General features: G+C 41.3%; 1 protein-coding gene across 7 annotated transcripts in view; it reads right to left on the reverse strand.

Annotated features, from left to right (window-relative positions):
* syne2b (spectrin repeat containing, nuclear envelope 2b) overlaps nt 1-25,385 on the reverse strand; it is a 318,216-nt gene that overhangs the window by 284,880 nt on the left and 7,951 nt on the right. For all 7 annotated transcript variants that reach the window (XM_060925231.1, XM_060925228.1, XM_060925230.1 and 4 more), the window contains exons 2-6: nt 25,133-25,274; nt 17,467-17,528; nt 14,604-14,699; nt 6,908-6,985; nt 6,734-6,826 (exon numbers count right to left, since the gene is read on the reverse strand). In XM_060925231.1, the coding sequence (XP_060781214.1) occupies nt 6,734-6,826; nt 6,908-6,985; nt 14,604-14,699; nt 17,467-17,528; nt 25,133-25,220 (417 nt within the window). In that variant the 5' untranslated portion in view covers nt 25,221-25,274. The remainder of the gene's footprint in view (nt 1-6,733; nt 6,827-6,907; nt 6,986-14,603; nt 14,700-17,466; nt 17,529-25,132; nt 25,275-25,385) is intronic.

Consider the following 25,385-nt stretch of genomic DNA (forward strand, 5'->3'; position numbering starts at 1 on the left):
CTACTCAAACAGTAGAATGACAGCCATACAGAGAGGTGGTCAAGGGAAGACGAAATAAAATGTAGTGTTTGTGTTCTGTAGGCTAGCGCAAGCCTACTGGCTATTTGTTATGGTGATGAGTAAACTTCATGATGTGACTCGTGCTCAAAAAGCGCATTGCACTTGCATATGTTAGGTAACTTTATAAGGCGCTATTTGAACATATACAAGTGCAAAATGACAAAAAAAATGACAAGCCAGGTGTGATATGGTGCTAGTCGGCTATGTAATACTGTAGGGAGTTTGTCAGGACGCTTGTTGTGGGCTCAGTAATGAATTGTGTCGTGGACGCACACTTGCTTCGATAAACACTAATGAACGAAATACATCAATTAAACTCTTGACTTAAATGTTCTTATGCTACTTCACACTGCGCTATAATGTACTCCACTAGTATTTATAATTCTTGCGCAAGTGATTCTCCTCACTAGCGCTTCTGATTCGGAAAGCGATATACTCTTAAAGGAGCAGAGCCGCGGCAATTTATACAAAAAACAGAAACCGCCTCAGTGGACAACATGCAGAGCAACTGTGCTTCCTTCACTACAATATAATCCTAAATTGGGAATATTAGGCTTGGGCATTAAAAGTATTAGAATGTAGATGGTTACTTGTTAAGTTGTTACATAATAGGGAGTGATAGCCTACTTTGTTTGATTTTACTTTTTAAAAAAATGCTGCAGGCAGCTCCCTACACTTGATTTGTTATTTAAAAACTACTTGAAGTTGGTAAGTCTTACTTAGTTCTTAGTGTAAAAGAATCCAGAGTGTATTTTCATTTATTTTCCACTGAAAATGGTGAGCTGTAATATAGTAGGGAGTGATTTATTTTTTTTATTGGTGAATACTTATTTTATTATTATTTTATTTCTCATTTTATTCTAACTAATGTTTGACTTTATTGTACAAATGCTGCTGGCATCTCCCTGCACAAAATTTCATGTTCAATTTTACAATTAAACATACATTTCATGGATATGAAGGTCTGTGTCAGTGTGTACTATGTTTAATTTCATGTGAATTATCATGTTTACATTTATTGGTTGCACATATCGGTTATCGGCATCCCAATTCCATAATAATCGGTATCGGTATCGGCCCTGAAAAAAACATATCGGTCGATCCCTACTTCTGAAATATTTGCAAACAATTGTATTCTGTGTGAAATAAATATCAAATAGACTACTGAACTTTCAAGTCAAATTCAAGAAATAATTATAAAGTAATTGATGTTTGTGTATACATTTTCTAAAACATAGATATCAATGGTTATATATACATTTTCTAAAACACAATTATATATATATAACATTCTATTTCAAATAAAAATCCTTTATTCTGGTGCTTTAAAAAGTGCTTTCACATAGGAATTTGAAAGATATTTTATAAATACGATAAAAAACCTCACCATATATTTACAATCTATAGAGATTGAAAAATGTTTTGAAGCACAGTATTAAACACCAAATGTCACATAAAATGTCAGCACCATAGACAAATTTTAAAATTTCAATTAATAGAAATAGATGTTTAGTTTGTTTATTGTTTTTTTGCCTTCTAACCATCTCTTCCAGAATATTTAATCTTTCTTTTCTCTTTTTACTGAGAAGTTTATAAACTTTAAGATAACAAATCCCTACAGATATCATATATATTTATATCGTGAGCGATAATGGAGGTAACCGTAACGATATATTAGATTCCTCCTGACTCTATCTTTGACAATTTAAGTAAAACGTACCTTTGTGCTTTTTTGTTTTGATGTGCTCCTGGATGTTTCTAGCTCCTCTGTTTCCATAATTGATCATATCTGAGCACAGAATACACAGAACCTTTCCCGGCACGTCCATTTTTCGGATATGTTCCGTCAGGCACGTCGTCACAGTTTGTGTCCCTATCTGCACGGTAACGCTACTATCGAGCCATGCCCATCGGAAACAGTTCTTTATCCCGTTCGATTTATCGATTTCCCTGGCACGATCCTCATTTTTGCGGTCCAAAACTTTCGCCATATTGGCGAAGTAACTTTGAAAACTAACCAAAATAACTAGAACTTAAGAAGTGATCAAAACTGTGTATGTATAGCTTGTTTCTCCGTGAATTGTAGAAGTGAGATGAAACTAGCGCCAAAACGTTGCCGGAAATCGTTGCGAGTTGTCGTTAGCATAAACATTGAAGAAAGCAATGACGATTTCCGTTATCACAGCTGCAACTAATTTTGCGATGAGCGTTGCCGAAAGATGCTGGCGGGCGGTCCGGCGGTCCTGCCTGCTTGTGCCACCACAAGCCTCGCCTCGCGCCGACCCCCCCCCGAAATTCTCTCAACGGATTTACACATTTCACAAAAATGAAATTTTCAGCGGGAAAAACTCGGAATTCCGCAGATCCGTGGAAAATTCTCATCCCTGAAAAGAACAGCGACTGTACCAGCTGAAGGTCGTGCAGGTCTCTGCTGTGGCGCGCGAGCATCGGGACATCACTACCGCACCGGACGGAGCGCGAGGCGGGGGCGGGGCAAAATGACTGGCTGTAGATTCTATCAAAAGTTTGATCTAAATTGACCATGGTTGCAAAATATTGGCCAAAAAATACGCAAACACTACGAAATATGAAAGGAAGATGAAAAAGAAGCATTCTATTGCCTTATACCACAAGACGCACCTTTTCAGTGATAACGTCCGAACAGATCACTCGCGTAACAGAAAGACCACAAATGGAAGCACGATCAACTTCTACAGTGGGGCAGAAAAGTATTTAGTCAGCCACCAATTGTGCAAGTTCTCCCACTTAAAAAGATGAGAGAGGCCTGTAATTTTCATCATAGCTACACTTCAACTATGAGAGACAGAATGGGGGGAAAGAATCCAGGAAATCACATTGTAGGATTTTTAATGAATTAATTGGTAAATTCCTCTGTAAAATAAGTATTTGGTCACCTACAAACAAGCAAGATTTCTGGCTCTCACAGACCTGTAACGACTTCTTTAAGAGGCTCCTCTGTCCTCCACTCGTTACCTGTATTAATGGCACCTGTTTGAACTCGTTATCAGTATAAAAGACACCTGTCCACAACCTCAAACAGTCACACTCCAAACTCCACTATGGCCAAGACCAAAGAGCTGTCGAAGGACACCAGAAACAAAATTGTAGACCTGCACCAGGCTGGGAAGACTGAATCTGCAATAGGTAAGCAGCTTGGTGTGAAGAAATCAACTGTGGGAGCAATTATTAGAAAATGGAAGACATACAAGACCACTGATAATCTCCCTCGATCTGGGGCTCCACGCAAGATCTCACCCCGTGGGGTCAAAATGATCACAAGAACGGTGAGCAAAAATCCCAGAACCACACGGGGGGACCTAGTGAATGACCTGCAGAGAGCTGGGACCAAAGTAACAAAGGCTACCATCAGTAACACACTACACCGCCAGGGACTCAAATCCTGCAGTGCCAGACGTGTCCCCCTGCTTAAGCCAGTACATGTCCAGGCCAGTCTGAAGTTTGCTAGAGAGCATTTGGATGATCCAGAAGAGGACTGGGAGAATGTCATATGGTCAGATGAAACCAAAATAGAAATTTTTGGTAAAAACTCAACTTGTGTTTGGAGGAGAAAGAATGCTGAGTTGCATCCAAAGAACACCATACCTACTGTGAAGCATGGGGGTGGAAACATCATGCTTTGGGGCTGTTTTTCTGCAAAGGGACCAGGACGACTGATCCGTGTAAAGGAAAGAATGAATGGGGCCATGTATCGTGAGATTTTGAGTGAAAACCTTCCATCAGCAAGGGCACTGAAGATGAAACGTGGCTGGGTCTTTAACAGGGCTATCAGACGTCCCGGTTTTACCGGGACAGTCCCGATTTGGGGTTGTGTCCCCTGAGTCCCGACAAAAGTCTGTTGGGACACAGATATGTCCCGGTTTTCGCCACTCGCGACGTTTGCGACTGAGCAGCGTGGGAATCATTAGCGGAGTAATGTCTGCATTTACTATTTTGATGAATTGACAGGAATCGCAAACTTTCCTGGTTACTGCCCCCTGGCATGGGTGTTTATTTAGCCACATTATTCCAGACAACAGAACGTGTTGCCATGCAACAATAAAATAAACATTAACTGGCGCGAATGTGGGGCGGCACGGTGGTGTAGTGGTTAGCGCTGTCGCCTCACAGCAAGAAGGTCCGGGTTCGAGCCCCGTGGCCGGCGAGGGCCTTTCTGTGTGGAGTTTGCATGTTCTCCCCGTGTCCGCTTGGGTTTCCTCCGGGTGCTCCGGTTTCCCCCACAGTCCAAAGACATGCAGGTTAGGTTAACTGGTGACTCTAAATTGAGCGTAGGTGTGAATGTGAGTGTGAATGGTTGTCTGTGTCTATGTGTCAGCCCTGTGATGACCTGGCGACTTGTCCAGGGTGTACCCCGCCTTTCGCCCGTAGTCAGCTGGGATAGGCTCCAGCTTGCCTGCGACCCTGTAGAACAGGATAAAGCGGCTAGAGATAATGAGATGAGATGGCGCGAATGTTCTTTGTCTAGCAGCTAGCAGCAGTAATGCCGCACCAATTATGCCGAAAAGAAAATGTACCTTTTCCAAAGATTTACAGGGCACCTACCCCTTCCTGCGAGAGGTGCAGAACAATGCGCACGAAGCCTACTGCACACACTGTAAGTGTTCCTTTTCCGTAGCCCACGGTGGTAATGCCAATATACAGGATCACATTAAAACGGCTAAACAGTCGCCTTAGCTTTGTTCCTGTGCTTTGTTCTTGTACTGAGTTGGGTAGCCTATGTTGCAAATGATGTGCGCTCCTGTGGGGGCTTTCCTCGGGCTGTCGCCCCTCTCCTCCTTTATTGCTGTTTTGTTTGAGTGTATATTCTCAAATCACTTGTCTCTTTTTTGTTTCTGTTTAACATACCATTCTGACAGTTTGGCCATATTGCTGTGTTGAACAGCTTGTTACACCTTCCATTAAAGTGTCCACTTTTGTACACATCTTCTTGCTTTATTCATTCAGTTGTGGGGAATGGTTAGTAAGGCTGATTCTGACCTAGGCTATGTTGAGGTCACATATCTACTTTTTAAGTTCATGCTATAGTGCATACAATTTTAGAGATATAGCCTACATGTGCATATGCGTTCTTCTTGGTGTTCTCACAAACAGGTGAAATAAATCAGTTTAAATTTGGCCTATGGACATAGCCTGGCCTATTCTCAGCCATTACAAAATCTGCTGTCTGACCATAATTTAACTGATCTGTATACCACTATGCTACTAGATAACAAAATGCCTGTTTGTTTTATTTCATGTGAGATGTTGATAAATGTGAGCTTCAACAAAATGATAAGAGCACCTCTCCGAGTGTCACGTTTACGTAAAAAAAAAAAAAAAAGTGTGCGTGCACGAGCATGGTCGCGCGCAAAAGTGTCCCGGTTTCAAGGAGTGGCTTCATAAGAAGCATTTCACGGTCCTGGAGTGGCCTAGCCAGTCTCCAGATCTCAACCCCATAGAAAATCTTTGGAGGGAGTTGAAAGTCCGTGTTGCCCAGCGACAGCCCCAAAACATCACTGCTCTAGAGGAGATCTGCATGGAGGAATGGGCCAAAATACCAGCAACAGTGTGTGAAAACCTTGTGAAGACTTACAGAAAATGTTTGACCTCTGTCATTGCCAACAAAGGGTATATAACAAAGTATTGAGATGAACTTTTGTTATTGACCAAATACTTATTTTCCACCATAATTTTCAAATAAATTCTTTAAAAATCAGACAATGTGATTTTCTGGATTTTTTTTTTCTCATTCTGTCTCTCATAGTTGAAGTGTAGCTATGATGAAAATTACAGGCCTCTCTCATCTTTTTAAGTGGGAGAACTTGCACAATTGGTGACTGACTAAATACTTTTTTGCTCCACTGTAACTGCTGGAGTGGAAAATTCCATTCTACACATGCAAACTGTTAATGTGTGTCCTTCCCCGCACACAAATAACACGCTACGGTAAAAAATAGCCCACAACTCATTTTATAGCTCAGAAATTCATACAAGACCAGCTACCATCGTAACATATTCTGTAAGAAACATATTCTATACCTAACTTTCAGCTTTCGTTTTAAAAAACAAAATCACAGATTTATAACTACATTTTTATACGGCGTAGTGATTTTAAGTTACTACTTTTGGTGAGGTCGTGACCTTGACCCTGAGGCTTTCCGTTTAGATCAAAACACACGATCGTATTGGTTTTGGGTCTGCGGAAAATGGAGTTACGACGGTGATCAAATATTTTGCGTGATGTTTTATTACGGTTATGATTATTCTGTGAGCGCACCAATCCTTAGGTGTATAAAGTGACAACTTAAAATACAATTAGTGATAACTGTAGACTTTTCAGTGGACTACAGCCTTTTTAAGGGAATGCGATGTAGTCAACCATTTATCATGTCCCAGATCAAGCCGCAGTTTTTCCACAAATTTGCAGAATTTTTGCCAAGTTCTGGATAGAGTATTCGCATCAAAGATTTAGTTTTATCTGTATTTCTTTCATCATTTTATTTCAAATTAAAACCAACATCACCATTCAAAACCATATAGTTTATTGACTATGAGTACATTTAGTGGGGTACCCCCACAGTACCCAGTTTCTGAGACAGACCCATATACAATCCATCTTAGCTAAGGATGAGCATCTACAGTAAAATCAACTCACATGGAAGTGCATGATGATAGTCCAGATCAGCCCCAGGATGATGGAGGGTTTGCCATCCATGATATCAGGAACATTTATGTTGACCAGTTTGATCTATAAGGACCAAAGAACAAGACTAGCACATTTCTATCTCTCGAATGTGAAACAGGGAGCAAATGAGCATTAAAGTCTTACTGATTTCCCCCTGAGGAAGGCCAGGGCTTTCTCGATGTTCGTCCTGTGCTGGAATACCCCTTTACCTTTCTCTCGACTCTGAAAACAATAAGGACAGATCAGCTTAGCAAAAAAAAAAAAAAAAAGCAAGTTTGCTGTTTAGAGTCGTAATCTGATACTTTCACTCTCGCTGGTCACAAGCTTTCTTTCTTCTACACATGCCACAGAGGCTTGATGCAGCTAAATTCTTGCTTTCTTTAAAGACGGAAAGAAAATGCAAGGCTTCATGACAATAGGGGCAGGATTACACAGTTTTACTGATCTATTGCACATCTTGACGTGTAATTAACAAATCTGCTGTATCTAATACGATTCGTTATTAATTTAGCACTGTTTTAATGAATATCACGTGATATAATGTGATTCTGCATTGTACCAATAATAAGATTTTAAATTATTAGTATTAAGGAGTAAAAGGACACACCACCTCTGTTTCTGCAGTTGAACATTATTCCACATGGACATCCTGAAATTCACGCTTCCTAAAAACAGTTTATGTCCAAATCTCACCCCTGTTCCAGTGGATACAACACCTAGTTATGTACCTGCTGTCATCTATCATAAAGACTGTCCTGTGCTCATCCCATGACTCTTACTCACAATATGCAACACATTGAGTACTGTTTGTCTTTTCTCTTCCATAAATATACACCGCCATGATTTATAATCAAGAGGAAGGCAGGTTTTGAGTCTGGGTCCTCTGAAGCTGGGATCAGACAACACAAATTCAGCCAGAGTTTGACACGATTTTATCGTGACCATCAAATTTCCAGCATCAGGCCCAAATACATAAATGTCGGGAACAATGACAGTCTTGTAGTGTGACAATCAAAGAACAGAGATGTGGCGTGTGGAGCGCCCCACGACACCCCGATTGACAACTTCTTGACCCTCTTCCTCAACGACACGCAAGCACATGAATGCCAAACTTGTAATGTTGTCAGTCTCCCGACCAAGTCACGGCAATAATTTATGGCATAACAAGATCAACTGTGAGCTACTGCTCACTTACGCATCCCCCCGCTCTTGCTTAGGCCATTATTAAAAAACGTTCTGTTTCCAGTCCACCGGCCGGGTGAGTGCCGTTTGTGCGGTTGAAATTTTTTTTTTAACGCCGGTTTTTCGACATTTTTTTTCGGGTTCGTAAATCTAAAATCAAACTTGACATTTACGCATTCCCAGGGCTTTCCACTAAGGCTCATACTAGCCAGCCACGACAAATAAGTAGCCAGCCGGGGGGAGGAGGAAACACAAAATAAACTCCTGTGCACGCAGTTCCCAGGATTAAATGTATTTTCCACAGACCATTTATTTATTCACTTTACTCAAATACAAAGTAAAATGGCAGTAAATCTTTTCTTTTCTTGCATATTGCATCATGAGGCGTTCCTGGCTTGTAAATCTCTTATTTTCGGTGCATGACACATTCACGCAACTGAGCATGCTATGAATTAACAATGACAATGGTCTGCAGTGGGGCTACACAATTACACACTCAACGAACATTTCTCCATTTGTGTATGAAAATACACTCCAACCACTCAGTTTGGGTTCATTTACAACCAACGGTGTCTTTTGATGCCAGCACGTAATTGAACGAGAGAAGACTGGTTTACCGGAGACAAAATAAGCGTTATCTCTGCTTCTGTCCCCTCCGATGTCGCCTCCGACACACTACTGCCTCCGCTGAGTGCGCACGCGCGCGCACACAACGCATGTCGGGGCCGCGAATGAGTTACTCTCCCTTGATCAACGAAGTCGGCGGGGAATTTGTGGTTATTATCGGTACAAACAGTGCGAATCACAACTTAAATGAGTGCGGTTCAGTTTGACATTATTGTCAGTCCGTTAGATAAACATTTAATTTTATTAAAATCGAAAATTAATATTTAGAGCCCGTGGGCTACAAAAATAATAGTCATTAAAAGTAGCCGTCCGGACTTAATTGTGTAGTCGGCTGTATGGCCGGCAGCCGGCGCTTGTGGAAAGCCCTGCATTCCGCGCAGAATATAGAACTGAATCAGCTCTGCGCATGCGCCGTGCGGCACAAAAAAATGGCAGCCACCATGAAGGAAGGAGATCCGGAGTTTTCAAACATTTGCTTAAGTGTGAAATCGCAAAATGGTATTCTAGCGAACAACAAAATAGTAAAGATTCAGAAAAACAAATCATTCAGTGATCGTTTTAATAGTGTAATTTCATCCGAACTCGGCCTAACGGTCGATTTAGAACTACAAAAAGTCCGTGTGTCGGACATTTTAAGTACCTTTGTAAAAGTTTTGCAAATGTTGCAGTCAGCATTTAAAATGCTAGCTTAGTTTTTGTACAAGTTTCAGTTGATTAAACTGTCATATTTTATTAAATGTGTCTGCTTTTGTAATAAAAAAGTACTGAAAGAAAAAGCAAACAGCATTGCGATTTCTTATCCATCCATATATAATAAAAAAAAAAAATCCCTCCCTCCCGACAAATTTTTTTGCTCACCCGGTGGACAGGAAACGGATTTTTTTTTTAAGGATGGCCCTATATCAGAACGCAAGCAATCGAAGGAATAGGACGCTACTTATGAACGGTGACTTCAACAAATAATTAACCCTGAAACAAATAAGTAAAGAGCAGTGTCTCTCCTCAGGGATTTCAAATAGCATCCTGGTCAACTGTCATTTTGAAATAGCATTTTTCTTCTCGTCAAAATCCACGCTATATGTTTTGTAAATACATTCAGTTGGTAAACAGGAAGTCGACGTGTGACAGACCTGAAAACGGTATACACGGTATAGAACCCCAAGTTGAAGCTTGGTACCAAATATCAAGAAGTTGTGATTTGTAGCTGCTGAGAAAAATGTGACGAAAATTGTGTCAATCCACGCTATATCTTTCGTAAATACCTTCGGTCAATAAACAGGCAGTTGATGTGCGACAGACCTGAAAACGGTATGCACGGTATAGAACCCCAAGCTGAAGTTTGGATATGAACCTCAGTGAGGTTCAGGGCGGTCATCACTTGTTTTGTGTTCGTGTGATGATATGTATTACAGTGAGTGCTCTGACATTCGGATTGGGAAGGGGAGAGGACGCTGGCGTTGTCTGTTCGCCGCTTCTCCGCCTGAGATCTTTTGAAATAGCCTGCTTGCACAGTTTTTTTAAAAAAACGCTTTGATGACAATCTAGCGATCTATCTGTGCTATTTTTAAGCTTGAGCTATTTTTGTCGTTTATGCTTTCTACGAGCCTAAAGCACCAATTTTTCGGGACCCTGAAGCATACGTTTTCACCCACTCTTTGACCAGTGGGGAAACCAGGTAGCTAAGCACCTACCTGTTTCAGACAATCCAGCGACGCCATAACGCCTTGGCGGACAACTTTCTACCTGCCGCCACCGATCCAGCACACGACGCTAGCGCCTCTCCTGGGTCAGCATGGCGCTCAGCTACTCCAGCTCACAACTTCGGCAACTTCGACCCAAAGTCACGCCTGGACTTAACATCCCCATCATCAATGAGCTTGGACTCCTTCGCCGCCCTCGCTACACCCATAGGGGCTCCAGTCGAAAGTTTGTTTTCCACAAACAGCCAAGCAGCTCTGCAACAAACATTCCAGCTCTCTGGTCTCCTGGCGCACGTCTAACGCGTCATCAGAGCACTGTTGCTTCAGCTGCAAATAACAATGGGAATATCGCGAGATCTCTGCATTCCAGCTTGGGATATCCCAGATCTCGTGGAGTGGATTTCAGTGTCCTGCGACCTGTTCAGAGAGTCATTCCACAGTCTCTGGTCAAAATCGAACTTTTTAATAGTCAATCCATAAAGAATAAATCCTCATTAATTGAAGAACATGTCAGGGAGAGAGGACTTGACTTTATGTGCCTAACAGAAACCTGGCACCAGCCAGAGGACTACTCTGCCCTCAATGAAGCCTGTCCCCCGGGCTACAGTTATCTGGAGGCAGCTCGCAGCACCGGCCGTGGTGGTGGCCTTGCTGTCATTTTCCGACAGGGCCTGGAACTGACCCCCATCACACTGCCTGTAACATCCTCCTGTGAGTGTCTTGCATTTAAATGCAAGCCACCATTTCCCATGACTGTTCTCCTTATCTACCGGCCCCCAAAATCAAACTCTGCCTTCATCTCAGAAATGTCTGATCTCCTTACAACACTCTGCACTACGTCTGCAAATACGATAATCCTGGGAGATATAAACATACATGTTGATGTTCCTTCTCGTCAACCCGCAGCCGACTTCCTTCAGCTGCTTGACTCATTGAACTTACATCAGCATGTTGATGTCCCCACACACTCCAGAGGGCACACACTTGATTTGGTCATCTCAAACTCTGCTCCTATCAGCAACCTACAGGTTTATGATCTTGGTGTATCAGATCACATGGTTATATCAATGGAGCTGCCTTTCCCCTCTCCTCACACCAAATTAAAGTGGCAGATGCAGTTCAGAAAACTGAAAGGCATTAACCAGGATGCCCTGGCCTTGGACCTTCAACGTGTCTCTTCTAGCTTCACTGTCTCCCCCTCTGTTGTTGACTCTGTGGATTTTTACAACCAGTCCTTGAGCAGCCTCCTGGACCTCCATGCACCTCTAACATCCAGGTCAGTCTCCTTCACGCGCTCAGCCCCCTGGTACAATGGTGAGTTGCGAAAAATGAAGACGGCTGGGCGTGCTCTTGAGCGGCAGCTCAAAGCCTCTGGACTGACTGTCCACAAACAGGCGTACAGGGAACACAGGAGGGCATACACAGAAGCTTTGAGGGATGCGCGGTCCAAGTTCTACTCCTCCATCATCAATAACAGCCCTGGTAATTCCAAACAACTTTTCTCAACAATAAATCACCTTCTCAAGCCCCCCTCATCCTCCCACTCTGAGACCACTGAGGAGAGGTGCAACATGCACATGAACTTCTTCAGGCAAAAAGTTCACAACATCCGGTTACACCTCTCTGCCACTGTTGTCCTACCCCTGCAAACCGATGACTCCTCGCCGACGACTGTCCAGCCCCTCTGCTCATTTTCAGAAGCCACACAGGAAGAAGTGGAGCGCATCATCACAAAAATGAAGCCATCCACCTGTGCTCTGGACCCCTTCCCCTCAGCTCTGCTGAAGGCCAACATCTCTGCCGTGTCCCCTCTCATCACTATCATCATAAACCACTCCCTCCTGGATGGCCATGTTCCTTCTGCACTAAAAACTGCTGTCATCAGACCCCTGCTGAAAAAACCCACCCTCGATCCAGATGTCCTCTCCCACTACCGGCCGATCTCCAATCTCCCATTCCTGTCAAAAGTGCTGGAAAAAACAGTTGCAGCTCAACTCCATAATCACCTCAAACATAATAACCTGTTCGAGAAGTTTCAGTCTGGCTTCCGCCCTGGCTATAGCACAGAGACAGCTCTGGTCAGGGTCACAAATGACCTCCTGATGACGGCAGACGCCGGCTCCACCTCCCTACTCATTCTCCTGGACCTGACAGCTGCTTTTGATACTGTCGACCACAACATCCTCCTTTACCGCCTGCAACACATCATTGGACTCTCGGACACTGTACACAACTGGTTCACCTCCTATCTGACAGACAGAACTGAACACGTAGCACTGGGCAGGGCAAAATCATACTCGCACACAGTCACTTGTGGTGTCCCCCAGGGTTCGGTGTTGGGCCCCACACTTTTCACCATCTACATGCTCCCCCTTGGACATATCATCACCAGACATGGTATCTCCTTCCACTGCTACGCCGACGACACCCAGCTCTACCTCAGGACAACCCCCACCTCATCTGTTCCCCAGCCAACATCCACCCTGGCCACCTGTCTGGAGGAGATTGAGGCGTGGATGAGACACAATTTTCTACAACTAAACAGCTCCAAAACAGAAGCAATACTGGTTGGCACTCCTCATCAACTCCGCTCTTCCACCATCACCAGCATCTCCTTCTCTGGCCAAAACATCCCCTTATCCACAGCTGTCACTAACTTGGGTGTTAAAATGGACTCACACCTCACCTTTGACACCCACATCAAACATCTCTGTAAGACAGCCTTCTATCACCTCAGAAACATAGCCAAACTCCGTCCTTTACTCAGCCTGGGAGATGCAGAGAAGCTCGTCCACGCCTTTGTCTCCTCCAGACTGGACTACTGCAATGCACTCCTCATCGGGATTCCTGGCAAGAACATCCAGAGGCTTCAATACATCCAGAACTCTGCTGCCAGGATCCTGATGAGGGTGCGCAAACATGAACACATCACCCCCATTCTGAAAAACCTTCACTGGCTCCCGGTCCATTTCAGAATCCAGTACAAGGTCTCACTTCTCACCCACCAGTGCATAAATGGAAATGCCCCCCACTACCTACAAGAACTCCTCACCCCCCAGGTCAACACACGCTCCCTCCGGTCCACAAACACAAATACCCTCCACATACCCAGAACCAAACTCCACAGTATGGGTGACAGGGCCTTTTCCTGTGCTGCTCCAAGGCTGTGGAACGCCCTCCCTGACCATCTAAGGGCCCCACAGCCTACAGAAACCTTTAAAAGGCACTTAAAAACACATCTTTTTAAATTGGCCTACTGTTAATCTTGTTCCTTCTTTTCATTTTTATTTTATTGCCTCTGCTTCCTTTCATTTTTTATTGCAATACTTTTTTTATTGCAACCCTTTTTTTTAACTTCCCTTTTTATCCACCTTTTGTAGCACTTTGAGATTTTAACAATAGAAAGTGCATTATAAATAAAATTTATTATTATTATTATTATTATTATTACCAAGTGGCTATGATTTGTGGTTGCTGAGGAAAAGGGTGTTTCAGACGGATGGACGGACAGACAGAGGTAAACCAGTATAATGATAGTCACTGTGTCAGATAACGCAATCATGAAAGACAAAAATACGTCGTCTGATCCTGGCATTAAGGTTTCTTCCTCATGTCATCTCAAGGAGTTTTTCCTTTCCCGCTCGTGGCTCTGGCTCATTCATCAGGGACAGGGATCGAAATCTACATCTGGTTTCTGTCGAGCTGCTTTGTGTCAACATCTTTCTGAATAAAACTGAACAGAACCACCTTCAGTGGGAATGACAGGCACACAGGCCACATCCCCTTTTACTTTTCGTGAATAGCGCATGACTGAACACTTAAACTCGATATATGCTGGCATGTTAGACAGCTCCATTTTCCACAGAACATTATTATTACACTCATCAAGCTGCGACACATTTATTTGTTCTGCTTCTCAGAATAAAACAAATAAGATGACTCCATGCTTGGTTATTTTGCTAACTTCATAGTGTTCGTATTGTCTGTAGGAGCTCAGTAACTGGAAATGAGTAAGAATCCCAATAACGCTAAATCACTAAAAATAAAAAATAAAAAAAACATGCATGAATCACGTATTCACTCAGTCACAATCGTCTCCCGTACTACAAGATCCCAAACCAACAGCTTCCAGCATGTCTAACATTAATAAGGGGTTTATTTTAAGACAACACACAAGGTCATACTTCTGCACAAATGCCTGCGAACATCAGTCACAAAGACACACCACCAACAGAAACACCAGAATTCATTTCAATTTCTGATGCAGTTCTCCACCTGAGCATATAATAGATAACTCAGGAAACATGCACAGATTTAGGAACCACACTCACCATCCTCTGGTTGCACATCACCTCCAGCAGGTCCAGCAGCCTGGATCCATCTCTGAAATCGCTGAACAGGTCCAGCACGGCCACTGGAGGTCTCCTCTGAGGGGGAGGAAGTATACCTGGTTAAAGCTAACAGAGACCAACTCCACTTTTCCCAAATAAATAAATAAATAAATAAATACCTGCAGTATAAGACTTGATTTTTTTTTATTTTAACATAAATGTTTATTTAACCAGGACCATCATGTTGAGACTAAAATCACTTTTATAAGTGAGCCTTGACCAAGAAGACATGCACATCAGTTACAGACACAGGACGTAATGAATAATACACAATCACACTGAAAATTTCTTTGTCAAGAGATTAAATCAATTTCAATCACAATATGATTAAAACACACAAGAAAATGAAATGAGTGAAAATGAATGTCATGACAAAAACATTAATTTATCTCTCTGAACTGCAAACAAGCAGTTTGAGCTTTTAAACCAATCTAAAAAAAAAAATTTGTAATGCTTCAAGATGAATTTTAATCGCATACTTTTTGTTTGCAGTTTAGAGAGATAAGAAAGAAGTTGACGAAAAATTTCCTTAAAAATACTCCGCTGCGTCATACTGAAATTTCATACTGAACCATTGAACAATTATTCCACAAAATTGAGTCGTACATGAGCCAATATAATCCATGTACGATGAGATTGAGTGGAATAACATTTATTCTATCCATATTCACTGGATTTTGAGAACCAGAGCATTTTTATGTTTTTGCAAATTCAAAAAATAAAAACTTTATACAAATGTTCAACTTTATACAACGTCCAACAAAATAATTTCTGCTTAGACAGACTTCTTAAAAACCCATCAATGGCTGTATGAATCGACTTTAGTGTTTTGTTTGTTTGGGTTTTTTTTTGTAGAAAGTGTCATCTTGCTGTATACAGTATATACACCGAAGTAGAGAACAGCTTTCGACGTTGATTTAATTCTTTCTTGGACATTTCAGTTCTGTTATTTTCAAACTTCTTTGAGCTTTGAAACCAGTCTAAAAAATTCAGCAAATTTTAATGCTTAAAGTTGAAGAATGTAAACAAACCAGCAAAATGACCATAGCAATTTGTGAAAAATGCTATAATAATAATAATAATTCTGGGGGGGTACGTTCTTACCATCAAATACTTTCATTCCATATTTTGTTGTGGTTTTGAGTAGAGTTTCTACTTTGTCCTTGGTTGGTTCAGGAACACGCTCCGCCATTTTGTTTTTCTCTACTCACAGTATATGAGCTGACAGCCGAGTAGTAGAGTAGCCAATCAGAGTGCGTGATTGCTCATATCCAGTGAATGTGGATAGAATAAAAATAAATATAAATTTATGTGTTTGAGAAAGAAAGACTGACTGACTGTGGAAGAACCCATGATATTTCTGACATCATGTGTTTATTTATACACCTCAATAAGATATTATGTTCCTGTACTCCGCTCAAGGTATGGTTTGAGTGAACACCAGAATTCCTGGCACCCTTCATGATTAAAAATAATAATAAATAAATAATGAACACCACATGCCATGAGTGATATTCAGTTTCTCCTTTTCTAACTGTATGACAGATTTTTAAAACTTGTTTACTATGATCCTGATTGCTTAAGATTTTCTCAAGAATGATAATTTGTTTGCAATGATTTTAAATATTAATAGTCAATAACGACTGTTTTTTAAAAAATAAAAATAAAAAAGGAAGAAAGAAAATACAAACTTTATTTTTCCATTTTCTTGAAGAGTGCCAAGAATTCATGAGTTAACTGCAGGTCAATATAACACTGCATGTGTGTGTGTGTGTGTGTGTGTAACTCCTGTTGCTGTCTGTCTCGATATTTCAGTAGGTTATATTTACCCTCTCCTTCCCCCCACACTCCATGCAGAAATGACCTTTACTTTAGAGAGCAGGAAACAAAACTTTACACTTACAATTCTGAAAACTATTCTCAAAATATTTGCGAAGTATTAATAGTGACTTACATTTTATAGTCTTTTAAAAACCTGCAGAAAATACCATGTGTATATTATTGTCTTTTTTTTTTTTTTTTAAATCATATTTACTACAGAGCACTCCAGACCTGGTCTTAAAGTGCCATTCCACCATTGGATGTATTCTTTGGCATAAAATACAATATATTTTGACAACATATATAAATGGTATCACTAGATAAAGAAATCTTTTAGCTTCAAAATGGTATATCAAACATAATTTTTTGACAACGACAAGTATATTAATTTTGCGACCAAAGTCATCTACCCTTTTAATTTCCGCGCGTGATGTCATCGGCAGGTTCCCCTTCTTGTGTACCATGTGACGTGGCACATATTATCAGCAATGGCGGATAGAACGCGATAAAAATAATACCAATAAATCTAGCTAATACCAATAAATCTAGCTAACTGAAAGATTACCTCAAAATTTTTCGCAATTTTTTTGGCCCCCATATACGAGGAGAAATGACTCTCTCACTTTGGGGGTTTCCTGGTCTAAAAATAGACCGACACGTGGTACACAAGAAGGGGAACCTGCCGATGACATCACGTTTCACTACCACGCGGAAATTAAAAGGGTAGGTGACTTTGGTCGCAAAATTAATATACTTGTCGTTGTCAAAAAATTATGTTTGATCTATCATTTTGAAGCTAAAAGATTTCTCTGTCTAGTCATGTTGTCATAAAATATATTGTATTTTATGCCAAAGAATACATCCAATGGTGGAATGGCACTTTAACTTCTGTCTTGACTGATCATGAGGAAAGATGAAAACACACACACTTCAGTGTAATGAGGTTGAGGATAACGTTTGAACTTTCACCCCATGACCTCACCTTTGATAGCTGTGCATTTACCCAGTTGGTGAAGGTCCTCTTCTGAATCTGTTCCTGCTCCACTGAGGAAAAAAAAAGTTTGCACATTAAAACTCATACAACTCGGCTTTCCTGGGAATTATGTGATGTGCACGATGTGTATCTTACAAACTGACTAAATAAATAAATAAATAGTTAGTTAGTACTCCCACTCAAAGAATAAGCATATTTTTTGTTTGACTTATTTCGTTTCTTAACTTCAAAAACAAAGAACTTGCTGTTTTTATCCTTCTTTATGTCCAATTTTTCCCCATTACTCGAAATCAGCCAAGAAGTGTCTGAAGCCTGAAACTTGCTTCTTCATTTTGCATTGCAGTCTCAGAAATAGAAGTACCAAACTATCACTTTTCCTTGTCTCTGTAGTCGTACCATCCAGGGATCATCCTCTGGACCTTTTTTTTTTTTTAAGATTTTTTTGGGGCTTTTTTTCAGATAGGACAGTGTAGAGACAGGAAATGAGCGGGAGAAAGAGACGGGGAGGGATCGGGAAATTACCTCGGGTCGGAATCGAACCCGGGTCCCCGGATTTATGGTACGGCTCCTTATCCAACTGAGCCACGATGCCCCCATCCTCTGTACCTTTAACCAGGAAAGGCACCTGCTCTATACCTTGAACTGATTCTGAAAGTCAGGCTTTAAAGTTTGTCAGTGGTCCTTCAGGTCCGATTATGCACATTAAAATATTTTTCAAGGTCGAAGTACGCATACAAAAAATCAAGTCTTCTTGATGGTACCAGCCAACAATAAGAAAAAACAGTATATTGCTCGTGTGACAAAGCTAATTCACCTCATTTAAATTTCAAACCTTTTCCACAAATACAAGGCAGAACGGTTGTTGCTTCATTGCTTCAAATAACACTGTTCAGCTCAAATAAATTTCCGATTCTGTAAAAGAGCAGGGATGCCACGAGGAAACGCTGAGCTAGGATTACGACCTGGATGGGAAGCCAAACCACTGGAAGACACCATCAGCATGCACACAGTCACACCGCGCAACTTTTAGCATGCAGAACAATTCTGTGTATCTGTGTTCTGAATCCTTCCTCTTGCACAGAATGATAGCGTGACTTGAACAACATGATATCTTTTTCTTTCCAAATCCACTTTACCCTCATAAATCTCTGCGAAATCAGTCAAGTCCTGAGCCAGGTGCAGCTTCTCAATCACATGTTCATCAGCTTCCATCCTCCCACAATCCTCTTCCTGTTCTTACTGAAGTTCTTGAAGCAGCTCAGCTATAATCCCAGATGTGTAACACTGCTTGTATCTGGGTTTCCAGACTCTCATGCAGGACTGCAGCCGTACCGCTGGCTCTCAAGTCTTCTTGTAAAGAAACTCACAAAATGATCTTAAGATCTGATCGCTGAAGAGCTCGTGCTACACTTCAGGACTGATCTTTTCCTTTCTGTCACACTGAGGGAACTCTGAAAGCATTTCTTCACTCCAGTGCTGATATACATGATCACCCTCACTATGAATAACACTCTCCAGACTTAATCCGGGAGAAGACACGGAGGTGCTGCTTACAAATGAGGCGTTATTGGTGCGAGTACAAAACCATAAGGGCAAATTTATTTCATTTAAGCATTGCATCAGAGACTGATCCACACCAAGTTACCCTTCACTTTACATTTAAACAGAAGAGGAGATCAGCGCTGCTAACTGTGCCTCATGGTCAAGTAGGTGTCAAACCATATCCTCCTGTTTACTTATTTTAAAAGCCCAGGCTTGAGTAATGCTGTCTCATGTTAGTGAGCGGGCTGTGATCCAAATCACACGAGCATGAGAGAAGAGACGGAACAGAGACAGACAAACTTCTCAGCACAATTATAGTGATCATTGCAGTTATTGAACAACCCCGATTCCAAAAAAGTTGGGACAAAGTACAAATTGTAAATAAAAATGGAATGCAATAACTTACAAATCTCAAAAACTGATATTGTATTCACAATAGAACATAGACAACATATCAAATGTCGAAAGTGAGACATTTTGAAATTTCATGCCAAATATTGGCTCATTTGAAATTTCATGACAGCAACACAGCTCAAAAAAGTTGGGACAGGGGCAATAAGAGGCTGGAAAAGTTAAACGTACAAAAAAGGAACAGCTGGAGGACCAAATTGCAACTCATTAGGTCATTAACATGACTGGGTATAAAAAGAGCATCTTGGAGTGGCAGCGGCTCTCAGAAGTAAAGATGGGAAGAGGATCACCAATCCCCCTAATTCTGCGCCGACAAATAGTGGAGCAATATCAGAAAGGAGTTCGACAGTGTAAAATTGCTAAGAGTTTGAACATCATATCATCTACAGTGCATCATATCATCAAAAGATTCAGAGAATCTGGAAGAATCTCTGTGCGTAAGGGTCAAGGCCGGAAAACCATACTGGGTGCCCGTGATCTTCGGGCCCTTAGACGGCACTGCATCACATACAGGCATGCTTCTGTATTGGAAATCACAAAATGGGCTCAGGAATATTTCCAGAGAACATTATCTGTGAACACAATTCACCGTGCCATCCGCCGTTGCCAGCTAAAACTCTATAGTTCAAAGAAGAAGCCGTATCTAAACATGATCCAGAAGCGCAGACGTCTTCTCTGGGCCAAGGCTCATTTAAAATGGACTGTGGCAAAGTGGAAAACTGTTCTGTGGTCAGACGAATCAAAATTTGAAGTTCTTTATGGAAATCAGGGACGCCGTGTCATTCGGACTAAAGAGGAGAAGGACGACCCGAGTTGTTATCAGCGCTCAGTTCAGAAGCCTGCATCTCTGATGGTATGGAGTTGCATTAGTGCGTGTGGCATGGGCAGCTTACACATCTGGAAAGACACCATCAATGCTGAAAGGTATATCCAGGTTCTAGAGCAACATATGCTCCCATCCAGACGATGTCTCTTTCAGGGAAGACCTTGCATTTTCCAACATGACAATGCCAAACCACATACTGCATCAATTACAGCATCATGGCTGCGTAGAAGAAGGGTCCGGGTACTGAACTGGCCAGCCTGCAGTCCAGATCTTTCACCCATAGAAAACATTTGGCGCATCATAAAACGGAAGATACGACAAAAAAGACCCAAGACAGTTGAGCAACTAGAATCCTACATTAGACAAGAACGGGTTAACATTCCTATCCCTAAACTTGAGCAACTTGTCTCCTCAGCCCCCAGACGTTTACAGACTGTTGTAAAGAGAAAAGGGGATGTCTCACAGTGGGAAACATGGCCTTGTCCCAACTTTTTTGAGATGGTGTTGTCATGAAATTTAAAAATCACCTAATTTTTCTCTTCAAATGATATATTTTCTCAGTTTAAACATTTGATATGTCATCTATGTTCTATTCTGAATAGAATATGGAATTTTGAAACTTCCACATCACTGCATTCCGTTTTTATTTACAGTTTGTACTTTGTCCCAACTTTTTTGGAATCGGGGTTGTAGTAGTGTTTCGTGGTAGTGTTATTCTTTTACCCTTCCCGTTTCTCACTAATAATAGTTTTAAAAAAAAAAAAAGATGGAGCGATATCTTTCTCCTGATACCTTGAGTATCATGCAATATCGATAGTCTTATGATATTTTTTCTTTAAAAATGAAGCTTTAAACTATTTTTTTGAAAAATGTGCAATAGTAGAATAGCCTGGATTATGATTTAAAAAAAAAAAAGAATTAAGTCATGGCCTTAGTTTATTAAGTTGTTGAGAAAACTCAAGTGCAAAAACAGACTTCTGGTCTGGAATGCCCCCATTAAACCCCTTTATTCTGTTTCATGTGAATTTTTTTTGGCATAATGAAGCACTCCAAAATGTAACTATAATCATTTTCAAATCATCCAAACTCACCCATTTTGCCAACAATCACTCACTCAGATCACCTGGTTTTTAATCTTAGATGCAGCGCACACAAAGAAAGTGCTGGGGTAAAAATTATTTATGTGCCTCAGCTTGCAAATCCTTGGATAACAGCTAACCACAAAAAAGTTCATGCAAGTCCAAAATGAAAGAATATTATGCAAGCACAGGACTTAGTGCTGTTAATCATGTAGGATGCAGAATTCAGCTTCATGCATGAGAATAACCAAACCACACCCACGTCTACACAGGTTAGATTTTTATATCTCAGACTGGCCAAATCCAGAGGATTTGGTCCAAGTCGGAAATTATTTGGTGTAAAATTATCAACACATACAGTAAAAACACAGTCCACTGTCCAACAGCTACAAGAAAACTAAACATATACCACCTCATAATTTTCAGTGATTTAAACAGTGTGATGTGCTAATCATCCAGGAACAATGTGATACCAATTAGACTCAGACTAACTAATTAAAAAATAATTTCATAAAATAAGATGGCACCTATTCAAGGAGATGCAAGACAGGATAATGACGACTGCAATCGGTCAGGCTCGTTGACTGAGGAAACTCTTGGTGTTGTACATAATTATAATCATGGGCTAGGATTCATATTTCAAACTTAATCTTCATACTTGGGGGATATATTTAGAGAAAGTGAATTTATAATACCATTACCAAAATTTGCCTAATGACCTAAAAAGTACAATGAAATAACTGAATTTATTCAGATGGAAAAAAACCAGCTTAAATTTCCCATCAGTGCCGAGAACCGTAGTTTCTTCTCAGCCATCATGTTTTTTTATTAAATCACCAACATTAACTACAGTTTGAACATTAGACATTTACGGAAGATGCCCTTATCCAGAACGACTTACAAAAGTGCTTTGAAGTTTCTCTTAATACATCCTGATGTTGGTTCACGGCCGAAGAAAACAGTCTAAAATCTTTGATGGAGTGGTAATATAGTAAGAGAAAAAAAAAAGCACACAAACTTTTTTTTTTTTAAGTGAAAGTTCTCATTGAAGTACTTCAGGAAGGGGTAGAGGTCTTGAGATATCGTTTGAAGATAGCAAGTGACTCAGCTGTTTGCACATCCACAGGAAATTCATTCAACCACCAAGGTGCCAGAACAGAGAAGAGTCTTGATGCAGGCCTTCCTTCTACCCTGAGAAATGGTGGGACCAGTCAAACAGTGAGAGAAGATGGGGGTGAGCGTGGTGCAGTGTCAGGTGTGATACGTTCTTTGAGGGAAATGAGGCTTGGTCCATTTTTGTAGACAAGCAACAGTGCTTTAAATCTGATAGAGGCAACCGTAGGAAGTCAAAAGAGGGAGCACAGCAATGGGGTGGTGTGGGAGAAGTTAGGAAGACTGAAAATGATTTGTGTCGCCACATTTTGATCAGTTTCAGATGTTGAATGGTGCTCAGAGGCAGACCTGCAAGGAGAGAGCTGTAGTAGTCCAGTCTCAAAATGACAAGGGACTGAACGAATCCTTCTGATGTAAAGGAGAAATCAACATGAGCGTGACGCATTAACAATGTGAGTGGAAAAGATGGACGATTGTCCATTTGTCCATGGTAACCCCAAGGCTGCGTGCAATGACTGGACGTGAGATCAGAGAGTTGTCCAGGGAGATCACAAGATCCTGACGTAGGCATGAACCAGCTGGGATGAACAGCAGTTCAGTTTTGTTGGGATTAAGTTTCAGCTGATGAGCTGCCATTTATGATGAGATGACTGCCAGACATGCTGAGATCTGAGCAGAGACATGAGTGTCAGAGAGGGAAGGAGAGGATAAGATGAGTGCCATCCACATAGCAGAGGTATGAGAAACCATGTGAGGATATGACCTCACCAAGAGATTGAGTGTTCACGGAGAACAGAAGAGGACCAAGTCCTAAGCCTTCTGAGACACCAGTGGAGAGTCTGAATCCCCTTCACGTCACCTGATCTGACCAACCTTCCAGGTTGGAAGCAAACCGTTGCCATACTGTGCCATAAATTCCAAGTCTCATAAGGATGGACAAGAGTCTTGTGGTTGACTGTGTCAAATGCTACTGAAAGGTTGAGGTCGAGATCGGGCAAGAAATTATCATCAGTGAATATTTTATGGGTGGTGCAGCAATAGCATTGCTGCCTCACAGCTCCAGGATCTCCGATTCAATCCCCAAGTTCTCTCCGTGTCCGAGTTCTCTCAGGGGTCTCCGTTTTCCTCAAACCTCCCAAAAACAATCCTGTTAGTAGACTGGTGACTCGAAATAACCCCGAGGTGTGAACGAGTGTGGAAATGTACGGACTGAGCGTTCCACTCAGTGTATTCCTACTTCGTGTCCAGCATTCCTGGGATCCACCAGGATAAAGCGTTTATTGAAGACAAATGAATCATTTATCCCCATTTGTTCGAGATCGTCTCTCATGGATTACGGCGTTAGCCAGTTTTCTTTTTGGCACAAAAGAAGAATGCAGAATGTAACATTCATAAAAACCCTAACCTGTGTGAAAAAGAGTAAAAAACAATACAAACAGAAAACTCCTGCTGTTGGCAAATAACCTCTCCAGTAGGTTTTTTTTTTAATCGCTTCCAAGTTTTAACAAAAAATATTGCTCATTATCTTGCTAGCAGGGCGGCATGGTAGTGTAGTGGTTAGCGCTGTCGCCTCACAGCAAGAAGGTCCGGGTTCGAGCCCCGTGGCCGGCGAGGGCCTTTCTGTGTGGAGTTTGCATGTTCTCCCCGTGTCCACGTGGGTTTCCTCCGGGTGCTCCGGTTTCCCCCACAGTCCAAAGACATGCAGGTTAGGTTAACTGGTGACTCTAAATTGACCGTAGGTGTGAATGTGAGTGTGAATGGTTGTCTGTGTCTATGTGTCAGCCCTGTGATGACCTGGCGACTTGTCCAGGGTGTACCCCGCCTTTCGCCCGTAGTCAGCTGGGATAGGCTCCAGCTTGCCTGCGACCCTGTAGAACAGGATAAAGCGGCTAGAGATAATGAGATGAGATCTTGCTAGCGAACATGACATGACCCGAGGCCATGTTTCACTTCCTGGTAAGCACTGGATTTTTGCATGATCGATCTTTTCAGATTTTCCTGGTGAAATTGATCACACCTTTTAAAAAAATAATCATTTCTTGTTTCTATTTCCCTACTCCTTTAACACTTAAGGGAAAAATGCTAAAATGCTCATGCTGTAGGCAAACAGCCTGAGCAATTTTCTTTCAGATTAGATCTCCGTGGAAATCTAAAAACAGCTAATAGAAGGAAAATTAAGCATTTCAGTACAAATATGAGTATTGCCACACACAAATGTCAAATAAATAACTCATGATTGATGTAACGAAGACATACATACATTTACAGAATTTATCCTTCCTTTTATCTCTTATTACAAACCATCGTTGTGGTTGATATGGAAGATATAGTCGCCGACTCTTAGTGTAAAAAGAGACCTTGATTATTTATTCATAAAGCCATTCTCTATAAATTACCTTTCACATAAGACAGGTATGTTTCAGTGGAAAGTCAGTGGCCATAAAGTCTAAACAATGCAACTACTCGTGTTTGATGTTCAGTGGAAATTCACTTGTTCCTCTGTTCCTGTTTAATATTTAATTGTTGAAATAGACTGTATTTTTTGTGAACCCATTTAATCCTGGAGGCGGTTTAAATCCAGTTTTCTTCATGCCAAAAGGGTCTAAAATCACTGGAAGTCCATCTGCGAGCATAAAAATAAAATAACCAAAACGGATACTGTATACATCTGTTAAGAACTGACCTTGAAGCAGTACGTGTACATCATCGATCTCCAGTGGGAGGGAACCATGCTCCATGGCTGGGTCCTCCATGGTCCTCTCTGATGCCATGATGACTTCAAAGGGACAGACTCAATCAGATCTCCACTAACACATGGCGTTAATCTCAAGAGAACATACAGAGAACACAGTCAAACATGGACTCTTTCTAATTTCTATCTATATCAAGAATTATTATAACTTATCAGGGGACATTAATGAGCAATACATAATGTT

This window comes from Neoarius graeffei, chromosome 7 (genome assembly GCF_027579695.1).
Source record: "Neoarius graeffei isolate fNeoGra1 chromosome 7, fNeoGra1.pri, whole genome shotgun sequence".
NCBI classification, from domain to species: Eukaryota; Metazoa; Chordata; class Actinopteri; order Siluriformes; family Ariidae; genus Neoarius; species Neoarius graeffei.